The sequence below is a fragment of the Schistocerca nitens genome, chromosome 7, assembly GCF_023898315.1.
Source record: "Schistocerca nitens isolate TAMUIC-IGC-003100 chromosome 7, iqSchNite1.1, whole genome shotgun sequence".
NCBI lineage: Eukaryota > Metazoa > Arthropoda > Insecta > Orthoptera > Acrididae > Schistocerca > Schistocerca nitens.
Window position 1 is genome coordinate 373116345 of NC_064620.1, and position 18134 is coordinate 373134478.

An 18134-nucleotide genomic window follows, 5' to 3' on the forward strand; every position below is an offset into this window, starting at 1 on the left:
TAAAATAACAGAAAATTGCAATATACAATTCAAATTATCAGAGAGTGAAACTGTTCTGACACAGAGGTTAGACAAAGAGTAATAAAAAAAGGAAGAGGAGATAAAACTGAGTGTCGAGTACCAACTGAAAAAATAATTAGAAAACATTTTTCTCCTCCATGATGCTCAAAACTAGAGAGTTAACAGTTGGTTCAATCACATCATCAAAAGTAGGCCCGCAAAGACAGATATAAATAACTGTAATGTGCCAAAGCACTTGCCATGAATTCAGAGAACTGAAAGATGATGGTATTGTGAGAATAAACTGTAATAGCCACATAGACAACTAGGAGAATGTAACTGAAAAGTTTTTGCACTATGTAAAAAAAAAAAATAAAATAAAATAAAATAAAAAAAAATAATCAAATGTAATGCATTTTGATATGATTTATTTCATTTTATCACTTTGAAAATGACTATTTTTGATGTATGTGGCCGATTTGTGATATACCAGTAAGCAATCGCTGCCTGCTGTGTTCGGCTATGAAGGGTATACAAACATTTAGAAATGGAAATCTCGCAACAAATGTCACGTTGTGAGTCAATCATTACAAAAATTTACAGCTTAATTAGATATATGAAGTAATCAGTAAATGACAGGTGGTATAGCCTTTACAACCACAATATCACATTACTATTTCCAAGAGCACCATATATGAAGCAATGTTGATATATCACCCAATCTCAGTCCGATACTGTTGTCATTAGAGAGCATGGGTGCAAGCTTAGATATTTGAAGGTGGGAAAGGAAGCAATCCATGGACTTTCTAAAGGAACGCGCTCAACCTTCATGTTTTATAGCCTTCAAAAACTATTCACACTACATATGCAGCGATAGATAATACCTTTTGAGAAGAGCTGAAGGTCTTTACAAACCAAATATTCTCTCCTTCTGAAATATTCTCTCCTCCTGAAGCATAATTCAGTTTTATTTCGTATACGCCCCCCAACCACCACCACCACCACCACCACCACCACCACTGATAACAGTCACTTCTTATCAAATACAATGAAATAGCCTCTGTCAGGACTTGAAATACCAATCACAATATTACCTATTTTTACTCCAATGAACCTCTACCCTAGGATGTATGATCAGGAAACACATCATTCCATGAAACTGTGTGCCGGACCAGGACTCGAGCCCAGAACCTTTGGGTTTCACAGACAAATGTTCTACCAGTTCAGCTACCAAGGCACAACTAACAACACACTCTCACATCTTCACTTCCAGTACTACCTACCTCCTACTTTCTCAACTTCAACACACATCCCGCTGCAGAGCTAAAATTCATTATGTAAATGCTCATTATATTACACAATTGTTTTTAATGTAATAAACGAGAAATATAACTTTTAACCATAAATTTTCAAAACAAAAACAATAACAACAAGAATAATAACAACAAACAATGAATGAAAGCACAAAGATGGTGCTGACTACGGCCTGTTGATAGAAAGCATACCAGCATAAACCTGGAAATTTTTTTTATCTGAACCAGCAATTTTGAATCAGGTTGGCTGGACCATCTAAACATGCCAATATTGTTTTTTATAATTTCAGAGTGTCACAATTACAATAATACAATTGAGTGAACATAACGTTTCGTATACAGTATTTCCCCATTCTTCTATTCCATTTAGCAAATTACAATTAATGGTTGAACGTAATCCTACAGGGAAAAGTAGTCCTCCAAGAGAAAAAACATTCAAGAAGTGATTCTTCAGCTCTTGTGAGAGCATACTAAGAAATCATGCTACAGAGTACTGCAATTTTATTTTTTTTAACAGTGAATGTACTCACAACATAAAGGACATTCCTCTGTGTCCTGTTAACCAAATAGGTAACACTATTCTTTTTTAAAAAAAGGTCCATGCTGTCAAGCATACATTTCATGAGCAAGTATGTATACTGAAATGTCAGTGTAAGAAAATCTTGTTTTTTATAAGTATCGCACATGGCTGTGTCTGCCTGCATTTTGAGCATTCGTAAAATATTTTAATTTTAGTCATAAAGAAAGCTGTGTAAAGTTTTGCATGACCTCATAAATATCTGTCTTGTGTCTTGGCCAAACAGAAATTGAGACAGTCTCACAGAGCATACTGAGCTTCACATCCTAAGGATGCCCACTGCACAGGATGATACGAGCACACACCACAGCCTACTCTGTGCCATAGTACAAAATCAGCAACGCAACATGGAGCAGCCACTTCATCTGTACTTCATTTACTACATGGCTGCCAACAGTGTCATCTCACTACATGAACTACACAATTCAGTTTACATTCCTTCAACTTGTATTGTTTGTTCTCTTGAATCTGTTTTCGCCACACCCCCCCCCTCCCCCCCCCCCCCTTTGGTGTGACTGTATGCCATGACGGCGGAGTTGGGTGAGGATATATGAAGGTGGTTTCAAAAGTTCCCGGAACCACCACGAGAGGTCAGCGCTAGCGCAACAAGTTTTTCACATGATATTCATTGGTCTGTTACCTGTAAACATGTGCCACACCAGTGCCCCTGGAAGAGAGCTGTGGTGGTGACATGGCTCTGTTGTTCCTGCGTAGTGCTTTGTGACGATGGCGGGGGAATCAAGATTCGAACAGTGATTAAGTACTTCAGAAAAAAAGGTATGAAAGCAAAGGACATTCATGCCAGTTTCCAGAATATACTGTGGGAATCTGCTCCTTCATATTCAACTGTTGTCAAGTGGACAAATGAATTTAAATTTGGTCAGGAGCGCTTACATGATGATCCACACAGGGGTCGGCCAAGATGTGTCACTACTCCAGAAATCATTGCAAAAGTGCACAAAATGGCCATGGAGGATCGCCAATTGAAAGTGCATGAAATTGTTCATGCTTGCCAGATGTCATCTGAAAGGGTGTATCACATTTTAACTGAAGAATTAGAAATGAAAAAATTATCTGCAAGATGGGTGCCACAACTCTTGATGCTGGATCAAAAACGCACGAGAATGGATATATCTGACCAATGTTTGGCCCGTTTTAGGAGAAACGAACAAAATTTATTGCACCAGTTTGTGACCACAGATGAAACTTTGGTGCACAACTATACCCCACAGACAAAACAAGTCAATGCAGTGGGAACATGCTGATTCTGATTCATGAACAGTTTCCAGCCCCAGGCTGTGTCTTTTTGAACTCACCATCTAATCCTGCTTTTCCACCATCTTTCCGAGTTCACTCTGCTGCAGTCCTTGCCTTTTCTTTGAACACACACCTCCACAATTCTCAGCCATCTATCTCATGGTCTTCCTCTTAGTCATTTCCTTCTGGTCTCCATTTCATACATCTTGTTGGAAATTCTCTTGTTTTCCATTCTCTTTATGTGCCCTAACATCTTAGCCTTGATGTTTCTATCCTGCTCTGTTAATGTGCTAAATTTAAGAGCTTCCTATCCACCTTCTTTTAAACAAATATAGCTTCGTCTGCTTCTCACTGCAATTGAGAGTCAGACAAGCTGTGAAGTAAAAAGTACTTTAATTCAGAACTTGATTTGTCATATTATTCATTTTCTGACTGACAATTATCATTGCACCATCTGGAAAAGATTACTTATTTGCCACGGTTGAAGCATGTCAAATTCATACCCGGAAAAGGAGTGGCTCTGGCACACAACATATGCAACATCATTCAAAATTATGTAATACTGCACAGTAAAATCATACTTCCTGTTTTTTATGAAGCCTGAAGCCACCTGAATGAGTTACCAATAACTCGATAACACAGTACTGGTATCTAAAATCCTTTTTTAAGTTACAGAAGATACATAATTTTTTATCAATTTCTTTTACTCTGTGTAAGACAAAATAAAGTGACTTATCAATTAACAAACCATTCCTGAAACCTCACTGAGAATCTGTTGATAACTTCTGTTTATAGAAATTTATTACATCACCATTCTACGTTGCTCCCCCCACCCCCACCCCCCCTTTCACTTTCTTTTTTCATTTTTGAGAAAATGGCCATGAGGGAAAATGTCTATTGATTTCAACCTCATATTTTTCCCACTTCCTTTGTACACACATTCCCACTGAAATTTAAGTCTGCACGGGTAAAATGCTAGAATGAAAAATTGTTTATATAATTACTTAGACTGATAATGTTAGGTACACACATTATTATTACCCTATTTGGTATCTAGTTTTAATTGAAGGAATCTTCGCCCTTTAATGATTAACAAATGGCTGAAGTTCTTTGCTATCTGACAAAAAATAGCTCAGTCTGCTGCTTCATTAAGTCTTTCTGTAGAAAAACTAGGTAATAGGTACTGTGCAACAAACTTACGATTAGTTCGTCAATAACAGACAAGAAATGATCTTAAAAGATTTTGTATTTCTCATGTATGAGGCTAACATCATCATTTTGTAATCGCTCCCTCTTTACACTTATTCACTAAAAAATTTAGAATCATCACTACTAGATACCCTGCAATTTTTTTGTTTGTAATTGTTTTCCCATATAGAACACCTTGTGAAAGCATTCACATATTTACACGACTTTCAACTAGAAAATAGCTTTCTAAGTAGGCACATATGAGGAACTTACGTGGGCTAGCTGTAACTGAAGTCTTCTTTGTGGGACTATATGCAGATGATCGACGTCTCTGAGGTGATTCAGGGCGATCGCCACGAAGAAGGTTGTCATAAGCATTTCCCAAGTCATTCAGACGATCCACTGTTCCAACATATTCTCGATACTCCTTGTGGAGAGGCTACAAGTGAATAAAACCAAATTGATCATTCATAATCAGTTCTTCTCATGACACACGAGTGTTTTCAAACACATTTGAAAGCTAGTGAGGGTCATAAATAAATTCTTTACCTACAAAGGACACTCCTCATGTATGAATTAAAAAAAAAAGTCTAGTTCTCTAACAAACCTTAAGTTCTTCAATTTGAGCACGCAGAACATCTGTATCGACAGCAACAGGATCAAGTCGCTGTACACGACTCTCCATTTTTGTCAGCCACTCCATAACTTGTTCATGAAGTCGCTCATATGCATTCAGCTGGTCAACACGTGCTTTTCCTAGACGCTGCTTCTCTTCAAGCTGAAGTCCCAGTTCTTTCCATTGACCCTCCAGGTACTAAAATGAAGGAAAGGAAGTTGAAGGCTACAGTAGATGTTACACAAATTTGTAAAGTCTTGTCAGATTTGTATAATTACTAAATTTCCCAAACTCTGCAAAATATTCATCTAAAAGATAAGATACAAGGGGCAGTTTAATGACTTTCCAACTTTTTAATCCCCTTAACACATAAGGATCTATCTGATTGTATGAACTACACATCTGTCTCAGCTCCAACTTACTCATTTGACATCCATCCACAAATTTCCTCATGTCTGGAAACAAAGCAATTGCTATGAGTCACATTTCATCAATACGGCAGATATGGAAACACACTGAAGAGCGAAGACCATAAAGTTTGCAGCAACGATCTGAGGATATGTTAAAATGATGGAGAAGAACTTTCTTCTTTGCAGGATAGGGTGACTTAACCTGAATAACATGCAAATCCCTAAAAGTATAGGCTAGGAATTTTATTTTATTCTTTTTATTTATTTATTTATTTATTTATTTATTTATTTATTTATTTATTTATTTATTTTTTTTTGCAGATACAATATTCCTCACCCTCCTTCCTTCATTTGTTGTACTTTTACCACGGTTCCTCACTGCTTCAACTGACATTCTCATCTTCAACATACAAGGTGTTTCTGTAAGAGTGTGCAAAAATTTAAAAGGACATAGTGGATGTTCCACTGAAGAATTTGAGGTAGGGAACTAGGGGTCGGAGAAACCATCTTGAGGAGATAATAGGAATAAAAACAAATCACTGTGTACTTTTCTGTTTACATTAGTTACAGGTAACTGACACAATGAGGGTATCACTTGTACTGTATCTTACAAAATGTACTGAAACTCACTGACAACAAGCTCAGTGGAAGAATGACATCAACAAACAAGATTCTGACACACCCTGACAAATATCCCTGGTGTGTTTTGAATCACTTCACAGGCAGCTACAATTCCGGCAACTAATTCCAGCTCCATATCCACTGGTCTCTCATATCCACGTGACTTCAGATATCCCCATAGGTAACAATCGAGGAGGTTCAGGTCATGTGTCCTCTCAAGCCACAGAATAGGACCTCCCCTTTCAAACCAGCGACCAGGAAATACAGCATTGAGATGGTTGTGGATATTCACACTGAAGTGAGGCAGTGCACTGTCATGTTGTATCCACATCCTCTCACGAACAGCCAAGGGTAAGTTCTCCATCAACTCAGGTACAACCTTTTGCACAACCCTCAAGTACTGGTGGCGATTCAAATGGCCTATAGCATCACGGCTTCCTAGTAATCAGGCTCATCCTCCTTGTTTCCTTGCAGGTAATAAAGAATGTACATGTCAGTAAACAGCACAGTACATGCACACTAGAACACAGGTAGTCGTAAATAAGCTGGAAAAGATTAATGCTAGACAACGCAGTAGAAAAGTTTACTTCCGTACTTCCTTAAGCTGGCTAGACAACGCAGTAGAAAAGTTTACTTCCGTACTTCCTTAAGCTGGCTTCTCTGACCCCAGGTTCCCACCTCAAATCGTTCAGTGGAGAAGTCTCTATGTCCTGTTGCATTTTTGCACTCTCTTACAGAAACACCCTGTATGTATTTCATCTGTTAGTGTAAAACTTCAGTGAAACACTAGAATAGTAATTAAACAAGTCGAATCATTTTGGAAGAAAATCAGCAACAGCTGCACTATATTTATTTATACAGCCAAGACAAGCTTTGCCCATTCACAAACAAATGCCTGAGATAGTGCTTGCTTGTCGCTAATGTTCCACACCAGATGTTACGACAACTGGATCTGCTGGTAATACACGATGTCCTTCGGCATATAGGCTATGATGTATGATACACGAAAGATCTTCAAGGCAGTTTGAATTCAAAAATGTTTATGTTCGTAGGTGCTGAGCCTTTCAATCACAATATATAATTCAATATAATACAGTGTTCACTTGATTGGTTACGACTGTTGCACACAACTAAATGTAGTCTTAAACTTCACAGTTTCCCATCCAAAGAATGAAACTTTCTAAAAATCATATTTTCAGCCACATCATGCTATCTCTGTGTAAGGCAAAGGAAATTTGCAATCTCTCTCACAAATAAGTGTTGAGCTAGATCCAATTCAAATCTCTCATCTGAATTAATAATCAAAATTTCAACATGACGGCGGACAGGCAGCTAGGCACAATCATTTTAGGAGTGCATAGGGCAATGAATGTACACAATTCGTAAATTACTTCTCTAGCAACTGTACCCCATCATAAAGTGCAGCATTTAACATCATTATTTTGGGAGGAAATCTGCACTGGATTTTCCATTCTAAAATAAGGGACATATAATCTATAATGTTCGGTTGGTGATTTTTATTTTACCTCATTGTATCTCTGTCTACCAGAAACGAATTTCTCAAGCTATTCATGACAATTTTACATCTGCTTAGGCATTACCTATAGTGGACGCACAGGCTCAATTACTTCCTTCTACATTGCACATTCCAATCCCCTTTTGCTATTTATTACCTACTTTTCCAGTTAATCAGCACTCACTCACCCATATTGTCCATCTTTTTTCTATTCTTTTTAACTTCAGTCTATTATTTGCCACTACATGGTTACTACACTACTACATTTCAGTACAGTTGCTGTCCATAATGCAACTTAAATATCAGCTGAACCAGAACACAATCCAGCTGGCATATCCATGCATTTCCCACTTTGCAGATTCTGATCTAGGCTAAGGGAACAGGTAAATGCCCACAAACACAATCTGACAGTGATTGTGATAATACTTGCCTTGATTCTGTCTCTTAGAGGAACAGTGTCGGTGACATCTTTCTTGCCCACAAGACTACGGCCTGCTCGAACAGTTTCCTCAAACTCTGGTCTGTGTGCTTCCTTCTGTGTGGCTAGTGTATCTACACGAACTTGCAACTCTTCAGCATCCAAGCGACCAGCAGAAGCTTCGAGTGCTTCCACGGTCTGTGAACACCAAGTCTCCAGCTTGCCTGCACGTGTCGAGAATGACGTCAAGGCTGCCAGCGTATCTTCTAACAATTCTGTACGGCGTAATGTTCGCTCAGAGAGCTTCTCAAATCTGGAAAATTGTAAACTTTGAATATAAAATGTCACTGAGATGCTCACAGTAAAAAAACTAAGAGTGAACTGTATGCAAGTTATTCGAAGGGACACAGAGAGGGCCGAGTCAGAAATATGTGACATAGACTTATTTTATGTGTAAAAAAGAATTTTACACATCTGTGTACACAAAGTGCCAAACTGCAAGTAATAGCTGTCTATACTTTGCAGAAGTTCCCTTTAGACCCCTGATGAAAATTAACAAGCAAAATTAGAAAGGGATGTGGCAATTGGAAGGGGTAAGATGTACCAGACAAAAGGGCAGCTGAGGAGGTAATGAAGGAGACATTTATAAGGAGAGAGAAAGAGAGAGAGAGAGAGAGAGAGAGAGAGAGAGAGAAATACAACTACACCATTTTATAAGAAACATGCTGCCCAATTACACTTCTCTTAGCATATATGCAATGATAATTTGGGCAACATATTGTGGAAGCAAACACAAATGACAAAAATGTGTTGGTGATGAACAATTACTATTGTCTCGCACAAACCTTGATGTTACGTCCTTGAGCTTCACATCTATTTTCTTAGCCAGCCTAGGATTAGATGCAGTGGCTATTAATTCTTGAGCTGACTGAGAAACACTTTCAATGCTAGGCCTGTGCTGGTCGACATCTGCCTGTAGTAGCCTATGTTCACGAAGTTGTTCATCTAGTCTTTCCTTGTGGAGGCTTGCTGGCCGCTGAAGACTCCTAGAATGGACAAAATGTGTGTAGTGTAGTGTCCGCATTATCATTTGGTGTACAAGACAATCACTATGAAGCTGAGCTGACTAAAAGCAAGACCACAATACATCAGATACATATATTAGAATTACAACTGCTATCAAATAGTCACATAGGGGCTGTAAACATTATATGCCATTGTTCTTACAACACAAGAAGTTCTGGATGGAAGAGAAATAATCCCCCCCCCCACACACACACACACACACACACTTCCTGGTGCTGCAGTCCAATTACATCATTGGGACACTGTAGCCATGCACGTATATGATCGTGCTTTAGTAGCTCTAAGGGAAGAAATTGCCCTGAAGTTCAGTGATGATTTCAGTCTAGTTTGTATGTCTGTAAACTATCTTTACCATATCTTGAGTGGTAACCCTTTACTCCATCCATTATTTGCACTAGCCTTGCTGTTAACTGTAATTCCTCTAATGGTTCTTCCTGCATCTTAGTGAGGCTTTAAGTATTAAATCTGTTGGCACATTTTACAGGTCTGAGCAATTTCACACTAATATGTTGATACTTCTAGTAGATCACATATGCTTACTTGGCATTATTCTCAGCGCTGTTCAGCCACTGTGTAAGGCTGTCAAGTGCATCCTGCACACTCTGACTTTGGACAAGAGCAGTGTCTAGTTCCTGGCACTTCTCCAAAAGAGCCTCTGAGAGTTGCTTGTATTTGTCTTCTAATTCATGAACAGGTGCTTCCAATGACGCCACCTCTGCTTGCGTCTGCTGACCTTCAAGAGACCGCAGGAGTGCTCCAAGAGACTGAAAATGTATCACATATTAGTAACCTGCTGATTAGACTACCCTAAAAAACTAAGTATATACAATAACAAGTGTATTTTTTATATCAATATTTTGTAAAAAATTGTCATCATACTATATTTACCCGAGTATAAGACGACGCTGATAATAAGATGACCCCCATTTCTTCAAGAGGCTTCTTGAGAAAAATTTACTTTTAACATATTCACACTAATCAAAATTACGAACTGTTTTATTGACAACATATCTGCCTAAAAAGTTAACATTATATCTGTTCTAAAATTATGCCATTTATAGACTTTCTACATTTTGATAATATGATTTTTAATCGCCATCACCAACATCCTAGTAGCAGAGTTGTGAAATTTATATCTTCACTGTCACAAATATTTGGCTACTACTTCTGAATAAGTTGCAATTTCTGAGGTTGTGGTTACAGTCGGACCTGAGAAAACAGCTGTTTTTATTCAAATACAAGCTGGATTTTGCTTCTATACTGATCTGACCATTATACCATTTCCTGGAACTGATTTTAGTGAAGATGTTAAATGTACATAACAAAACACTCATGTCTAATGAATTGAACCAAAGATGTAATGTTGAGTACCATGTGTACGTGATCTCACAGAAAAAAAAACAAAGACATTGCAAAAAATATATGGCAATTGTTTTGTTTGATAAAATGTTTCACCCCTTTGGCTAGTTTCGCTGAATTGAATGGACGCACCGAGATTTTGCTCAACATATATCTCTCAAGGTCTGTAGCAATTAATAATTTCTTTGTTTGTGTTTGAAAATACATTTATTATTGTAAAGTTTAAAGGAATACTCCAACATTAGTGTAAAAGTAATGTCCTTTCCTGGGTAATACGACATTAAGACTAGTGGACTATTCCCACCATTGGCTGTCTTTTTGTTAAATACAGCCCAGAGAGCCAAGTTTTGCTGAAGATGAGTGATAAATTCTTAATATCTTATGAAATATTGAACAACAGTCTTAATAATTTTCAGATTTTGCTTAAACTGGATTGCATATAACAAGTACATTACCTGAAAGCACCTAGAATGAGGAAATTTTACACTGTGTTACATACATGATGTTCAATGAGCTCAATAACATAAAATGTGTATTGTCTGCATATACATCAAACCAGATACCAGAGATTATTAATAAAGTCATGTTTCAAAGAATTTGTAGCCCCTGGTGGGAGAAAAAAAAAGGGATTGCTTGTTACAAAATAATTCCACAGCTCTCCAAGGACATTTAATAGCAATATTGAAAGCCGTTCTGCTTACAATTTATTTAAAAGTCAAGTTGTTAAGATTACTGTTGGCTTTTTTAACCTACAACACATTTAAGCCAAAGACAATATTCACAAAGTATTTTTCATGCTACAGTGACCGTTATAACAAACTACACCTGAGTAAAGAGCCTTTATTTTTTATTATTTTCATGCTATAGCATGTTACAATGTCTCTTGCTTCCAAATATATCACCTGTTCGCTGCTCTCTCATTGGCTGCGTAGAACCAGCCACTGACATAACCACTTTCATTCCAGTAATACATCTACATCTATACTCTACAAACTATCATAAGTTGCATAGCAGAGGGTACGACCCATTGTATCAGTCCTTTGGGTTTCTAGCTGTTCCATTCCCATACGAGTTAACCTCATCATCCCTACATCAGTGATACATAGGGGATTGTACTATATCCCAAGAGTCATCATTTAAAGCTGGTTCTTGCAACTTTGTTAATAGGCTTTCTTGGGGGTAGTTTACGTCTACCTTGAAGAGTCTTCCAGTTCAGTTCCTTCAGTATCTCTGTGACACTCTCCCATGGATAAAACACCATGGTGAGCATCAATAACATTGCACCACGAAATACATAAGCACACCAATGGCCCCTATCTGGACTTTTGCTGTTTCTTGCAGAAATGAATACTGCTGTTAAGTAATAACAGTAACTGATATCTATATAAAAGATGGAACTCATGATTCATTCCAATTCCTGAACTTCTGCTCATGCTATGATCTACTGGAATCTATTGGTAAAATCTCCACAATGGGTCTTGCCACTGTAATTTATTCTCAAGACAACAATTATAGTCAGTTTAATATGATTTATTTTGTTTGTCAGACATTTCAATCAGGATTAATTTTCCTTCTTGTTTCATTTGAATGTCACCATCATGTTCTAAAGCTGATTAAACCCTAATAACATTTTTACCCAGTATTCTAATATGTGAACAGCAATCAATTTTCTCATTTGTGACCTACTTAGTAAATCATTTACAGTCCCTCATTATCAAATAAAATATTGATCTGAGTTCAGAACAAGTAATGTTTTCTTAATGACAACATTTACGCTTTTGAAAGTTACCTTTATTTAAAAAGCAGCATTAATGTTTGTAAACAATATCCATACTTGTATGAGAGCTTTTATTGCAAAACCTATTCAAATACAGTAACAGTTTGTAATACCATCGAATTTAGTGCTATTTTGTCCTGTGTTTCACAAAATTGTCAAATTTTAAGCAGAGCAATAGACTGTTGCGGTGGCTAGTTCATAGTTACTCATGTAATCCTTGTACTAGCACTTCGTGAATCAAATGTCACGTGATTGTTCAAGCAACATCTATACAGTAACAAGCGTATCAGGAATGCAAGTATCATTTGCCCATCCTCTGAATTCTTCAAGATAAATCTGCACATTATCTCCATAGCCATAGCGTGATCCGTAAATGTAAGACAATTCCTATGTACTCTATTAAATGATGTTAAAATGTTAACCTCGGCAGCAATAGTTTAATCTGCAAATATAAGATGACCTTGTATTTTTAAAATGACAAGTCTGGGAGAAACCTCATCTTCCAATCGGGTAAATATGGTCAATTTATAGTAATACATTTAAGGGAATTTAAAATGCCATATTCATATTAATAAAATTATTATATATATTTTTAGACTAAAATCTGGATTTCCTGGGGTCAAATATTGTCTCTCCCCTTAATCATAGTGAACTGATGTCAACATATGGCTTCCATATTTCTCTAAAGCAGAAACTGAAACTCCCATGGCAAATTAACCATTTTTGATGCCACAGGATGTGTCTAGTCAACCTCTCTCTCATTTGGCTACAAAGATGGGCAAGGAGGAACAAGAATTGGTAGTTACCACACTTAATAATTAAATGTTGACATAGTCTACATAAGACTATAGGATCAAGATTGGCAACTTTTTCTCCATTTAACACCTCCCCCCCCCCCCCACCAAAAAAAAAAATAAAAAAATATATATATATAAAAAAAAGGAGAGAGAGAGAGAGAGAGAGAGAGACATGGAGAAATTTACGTTCCCTCAGAACTCACCAGCTTGGCTGCATCTATGAGTCTTCCCTGAGCAACAAACTCTGACGAGAGTGAACGTGCCCGAATCAACTGTTCTTCTAGTGTACGAGGGTCTGCTCCTGTTGGTTCTGCTAAAGTCTTGTGTGCACGAGGTTCTGCCTCACGCATCCATGTTCTTGCTTTTTCCAGTGCATCCTGATGTTCTCGCTGACGACCACCAACACCACTTAGCCGGTCTGATAGTCCCTCTGCACGTGACAACAGATCCCGATATCGCACAGATGCCTCTGAAACTTCGTGGCTTACTAATGACTGTGCAGGATGCTCAACATGTGGAAGGCGTTCTGGCAGTCCTCCTCGGAAATCGTTCAGTATGGACAGGTATTCCTGTATAAAAGTATATCATAACAGGATCACAAAAAATTTTATTTAATGTTTATATGAAGGTAAAACAAACAAATGGTCTGAATGAATAGCCATTGTATAAGGAAGAAATGGCAGTGGCATACCTATAGACCTGCCATATCTGCACTAAAATAAAAACTGTTCATAATTTAATAAGTAAGAACTGAAAAGAACACCGACAAAATAAGAGAAAAATATCAAGTATTTATATAATATACTGTAATACATTGCTATACGAATACAGTTACAGTAGAAAAGATATGTAAACAGGAAAACACTTAGGATAATTAACAACTAGTACAGGCATTTTTATGCAATAACTTAGGGAAACTACAAAAAATTTAAAACCAGAAAATTTTGCGACATGTCAAACCAGAAGCCCTCCCATAACCCAGTCACTATAAGACTGGGGACTGAATAGCAGACTGTTATTTTTCAAACAATGGAAAATCTAGGATGGACAATATTATGAAAAGGATAGTTATTACTCACCATATAGCAGAGATGCTGAGCCACAGAAAGGCACAATAAAAAGCCAGCTTTCAGCCAACGAGGCCTTTGTCAAAAATAGACAGCCCCCCCCCCCCTCACACACACACACACACACACACACACACACACACACACACACACACAGTCTCTGGCAGCAGGAGACAGATTATGACTCCAGCTGTGTGCGTGTGTGTGTGTGCGTGTGCGCGTTCTCCGCTGTATGGTGAGTAGCAACTATCCTTTTCACAATATTCAGACTGTTATCTTTCTTTGCTATAAGAGGTGATCAAAAAGTTTCCATTTGAGAGGATTGCTGTAGCACATATGCAACTTAGCACAACTTCGATGCAGGTATACAAGCACGAACGTGTAGGCAACGAATCAGTCGTTCTGACTCGCATGTGCAAATGTGAACTGTGGCGACATTATTACCAAATGCTTCCACACAGAACCAAAGTGCTATTATTCTTTTCTTGGATACTGAAGGACAAACACCAGCAGACATCCATCAAAGAATGAAGAATGTATATGGGATAGCACATTTGTCGAAAACTACTACTGTGCCCCATACACTGTCTTCACTCTTCAATGGATGTCTACCGGTGTTTGTCAGTGGGCAGCCAAGAAAACAATAACAGCACTTTGGTCCTGTTCATCATAACACAGAAGTTATGCCAACTTAAGTGGGACGCTGTTCCAATTTCATTTTCTGGGATGAACATTAGTGGTTGCATAACAACATAATTTTGTTTCAAATAACATGGCATCTCTTCTATTATGCTTAATTATTATAATAATGTTGTGATTGACAATTTCCATCTTCTCCACAACACTGCTAGCAGAGTATCTAGAATATTTTTGTTGCCTGTGGACTGTGAGAAAAGATAATAATGAAATCATTGGTGAACACTTTCAGTACTACTCTACAGGATCAAGTTAATTTACTGCCTATAGATTTTTTTTTTTTGTTTGGGTTTAAGGGCGCTCAACTGCAGAGGTCATTAGCGCCCAGTCATAAGTAAAAAGGTTAAATGTCTTTGGACAAGCCAGTTAAAGTTATAAAACGCAGAATACGAGCAGCTGCTCGAGCGTCATCAGCTAAAACATCCGGTAAAGTAGATGGCAGGGACAGGACAACACGAAATTGACTAAAACGGGGACACGACAATAAAACATAGCGCACTGTTAATGCCTGACCACAAGGGCACTGCGGGGCTGGGTCACCGGAGAGCAGGTAGCGGTGGCTAAACCGGCAATGCCCAATCCGCAACCTGGTCAGAAGGACCTCCTCGCGCCGAGATGGGCGGGAGGATGTTGTCCAAGCAGTTGGGAGCGGTTTTACTGCCCGGAGCTTGTTTCCTTGGAGGGATGACCAAGCATCCCACCACAACGACACAAGCCTCTTACATACATCCCCACGAACGTCAGATGACGGGACACAATGGGAGGCTGGCTGAGGCAGGAGGACTGCAGCCTTGGCTGCAGCATCCGCAGCCTCATTCCCAGGCACTCCTACATGTCCGGGAACCCACAGAAAGCTGATAGAACCACCATTATCAGCGAAAGAATGGAGGGACTGCTGTATCCGCTGAATCAAGAGATGGACCGGATAGGGAGCTCCAAGGCTCTGAAGAGCACTGAGTGAGTCAGAGCAGAGTACATATGATGAATGGCGGTGGCGGCGGGCATACTGAACGGCCTGCTGGAGAGCAAAAAGCTCGGCCGTAAAGCTGGAACATTGGTCGAGGAGCCGGTATTTAAAGGTGGCGGCCCCGACGACAAAGGCACAGCCGACACCATCGTCAGTTTTGGAGCCATCGGTGTAAATAAAGGTGTGACCGGCAAGTCGAGCACGAAGTTCGACAAACCGTGAGCAATACACTGCAGCCGGAGTACCCTCCTTCGGGAGTGACCTGAGGTCGAGATAAATATGAACCGGAGCCTGGAGCCAAGGTGGTGTCGGGCTCTCACCCTCTCTGAAGGTGGTAGGGAGGGCAAAATCCAATTGTCGAAGCAGGCGACGGAAGCGGACTCCGGGGGGCAGCAGGGCAGACACATACAACCCGTACTGACGGTCGAGAGAATCGGCGAAGAAGGACTTGTAAGAGGGGTGGTCGGGCATAGACAACAGCCAGCAGGCATACCGACACAGCAGTACGTCGTGCCGGTAGGTCAATGGTAACTCGGCAGCTTCAGCATAAAGACTCTCGACAGGACTAGTGTAGAAGGCTCCGGTCGCAAGACATATCCCCCGATGGTGGATGGTGTTGAACCGGCGTAAGAGGGATGGCCGAGCGGACGAGTAGACGAAGCTCCCATAATCCAGCTTCGATCGGACTATGGACCGATACAAGCGAAGCAGGACAGTGCGATCCGCTCCCCAAGATGAACCGCTAAGAACTCTGAGGACATTAAGGGAACGTATACAACGGGCCGCCAAATAAGAGACATGTGGAGACCAACACAGTTTCCTGTCCAGCGTGAGCCCTAGAAACTTAGTTGTGTCCACGAATGGGAGAACAACGGGACCGAGATGTAAGGATGGCGGAAGGAACGCTTTATATCGCCAAAAGTTGATACAAACCGTCTTCTCTTCAGAGAACCGGAAGCCATTTGCCACGCTCCATGAGTAGAGGCTGTCTAGACAACGCTGAAGGCAGCGCTCCAGGAGGCATGTTCTCTGGGCACTGCAGTAGATCTCGAAGTCATCGACAAAGAGAGAGCCTGAGACATTAGGTGGAATGCAATCCATAATTGGATTGATCGTGATAGCAAAAAGGGCTACGCTCAAGGCGGAGCCCACTGCCTATAGAGAATGGGTAAGTCTAAGAGATGAAAAGAGACAAACAATCTCCAACAATTATATCTGATTCAGACTACTTCTTTGTTATAGCACTAGGACTATGTTTGGAATAAATTTTACACAAACTCTTGCCTCATTCTTGTACAAACTGGTTCCCATTCTAGATCAGTTTTATAACCTTACCAGGCAACTTGCATACTGTAACACTGAAAATGCTCTTAATGAACGTAGCTTATTCTTTTGGTTTTTAATGTGCTGAATCTTTGATATGATAACAAAATTCTTTATCAACACTTTTTTTACAGTTAACACTCAATGTTTTAAAAATGTATTTTTAAATTGTTAAACAAAATACATTTCACATACCATTTCAATTAATAATAATGTGAACATGAAATTTAAGCTGTAGTGGTTTCAGTGTTAAATTATATTGTATCTACTCCAACAAGCTCTTTTGCTCTTCTTGTTCTGCACGAATGCCATGGGTCTAAAAGAATTTACATTACCACTACTACACATTACACTGGGTCTCATGAAACATTAACTATGCAAGCAAAGTTTAGTATGATAGTCTTATAGTACTGAAGCATAAACACTGATAGCATTATATAACCCTCAAATTTGCCTGTTCAAAATAGTGTCACATGCTACAATGGATATCTCACTTGCTGACAAATTTGACCATTCTTTCTGATACATATGAGGGGGGATCAAATATTAACAGGATTTTTGTTCCTGAACATCAACAGTTGGTAGGACTGGCCGACACTTCTGCTATACTTAGGCAAGACTGTTAGAAGTGAGGAGAGCGTGCTGTTATATACTTCCCACCGTTTCATCACGATGTCTGAGCAACAGGTGCACCCCTCCATTGTGCAATGCATAATTATCAAATTTCTTGCTCATGAAGGAGTTACAGCAGTGGAAATTTGCCAAAGATTGAACGCACAGGTCAGTGATAAAACATTATCAAGGACACTTGTGACTGCCTGGCATAAAAAGAACGTGTGGAAAATCAGCAACACGATTGCCATCCTCGGACCAGCATTACAGACAAAAATGTTCATGCGGTTAAAGACATTACTGACGATGATCGATGGGCGAGAGTATCAGAAATTGCACAAAAAGTCAGAATCAGTTAGGGGAGCAGTCAAGCAATCGTCGCAAATAACCTACAGTTCCGTAAAGAGTGTTCCAGATGGGTCCCTGAACTTTTGACCGAAAATATGAAGTTGAGACGTTTGGAGGTCTGTCAGAGGCTTACAGAAAGATTTACGAAAGAAGGTGATGCATTTTTTAGTCAGATCGTCACCTGCG

The 18134-nt window shown here is 39.2% G+C and overlaps 1 protein-coding gene across 1 annotated transcript in view; it reads right to left on the reverse strand.

The window, feature by feature from the left end:
- The window catches only part of LOC126195243 (microtubule-actin cross-linking factor 1), a 503782-nt gene that overhangs the window by 159481 nt on the left and 326167 nt on the right, over positions 1-18134 (reverse strand). Inside the window, exons 39-44 of the mRNA XM_049933770.1 lie at positions 13139-13504; positions 9543-9766; positions 8762-8962; positions 7929-8229; positions 4943-5149; positions 4609-4774 (exon numbers count right to left, since the gene is read on the reverse strand). Coding sequence (XP_049789727.1) covers positions 4609-4774; positions 4943-5149; positions 7929-8229; positions 8762-8962; positions 9543-9766; positions 13139-13504 — 1465 coding nt within the window. The remainder of the gene's footprint in view (positions 1-4608; positions 4775-4942; positions 5150-7928; positions 8230-8761; positions 8963-9542; positions 9767-13138; positions 13505-18134) is intronic.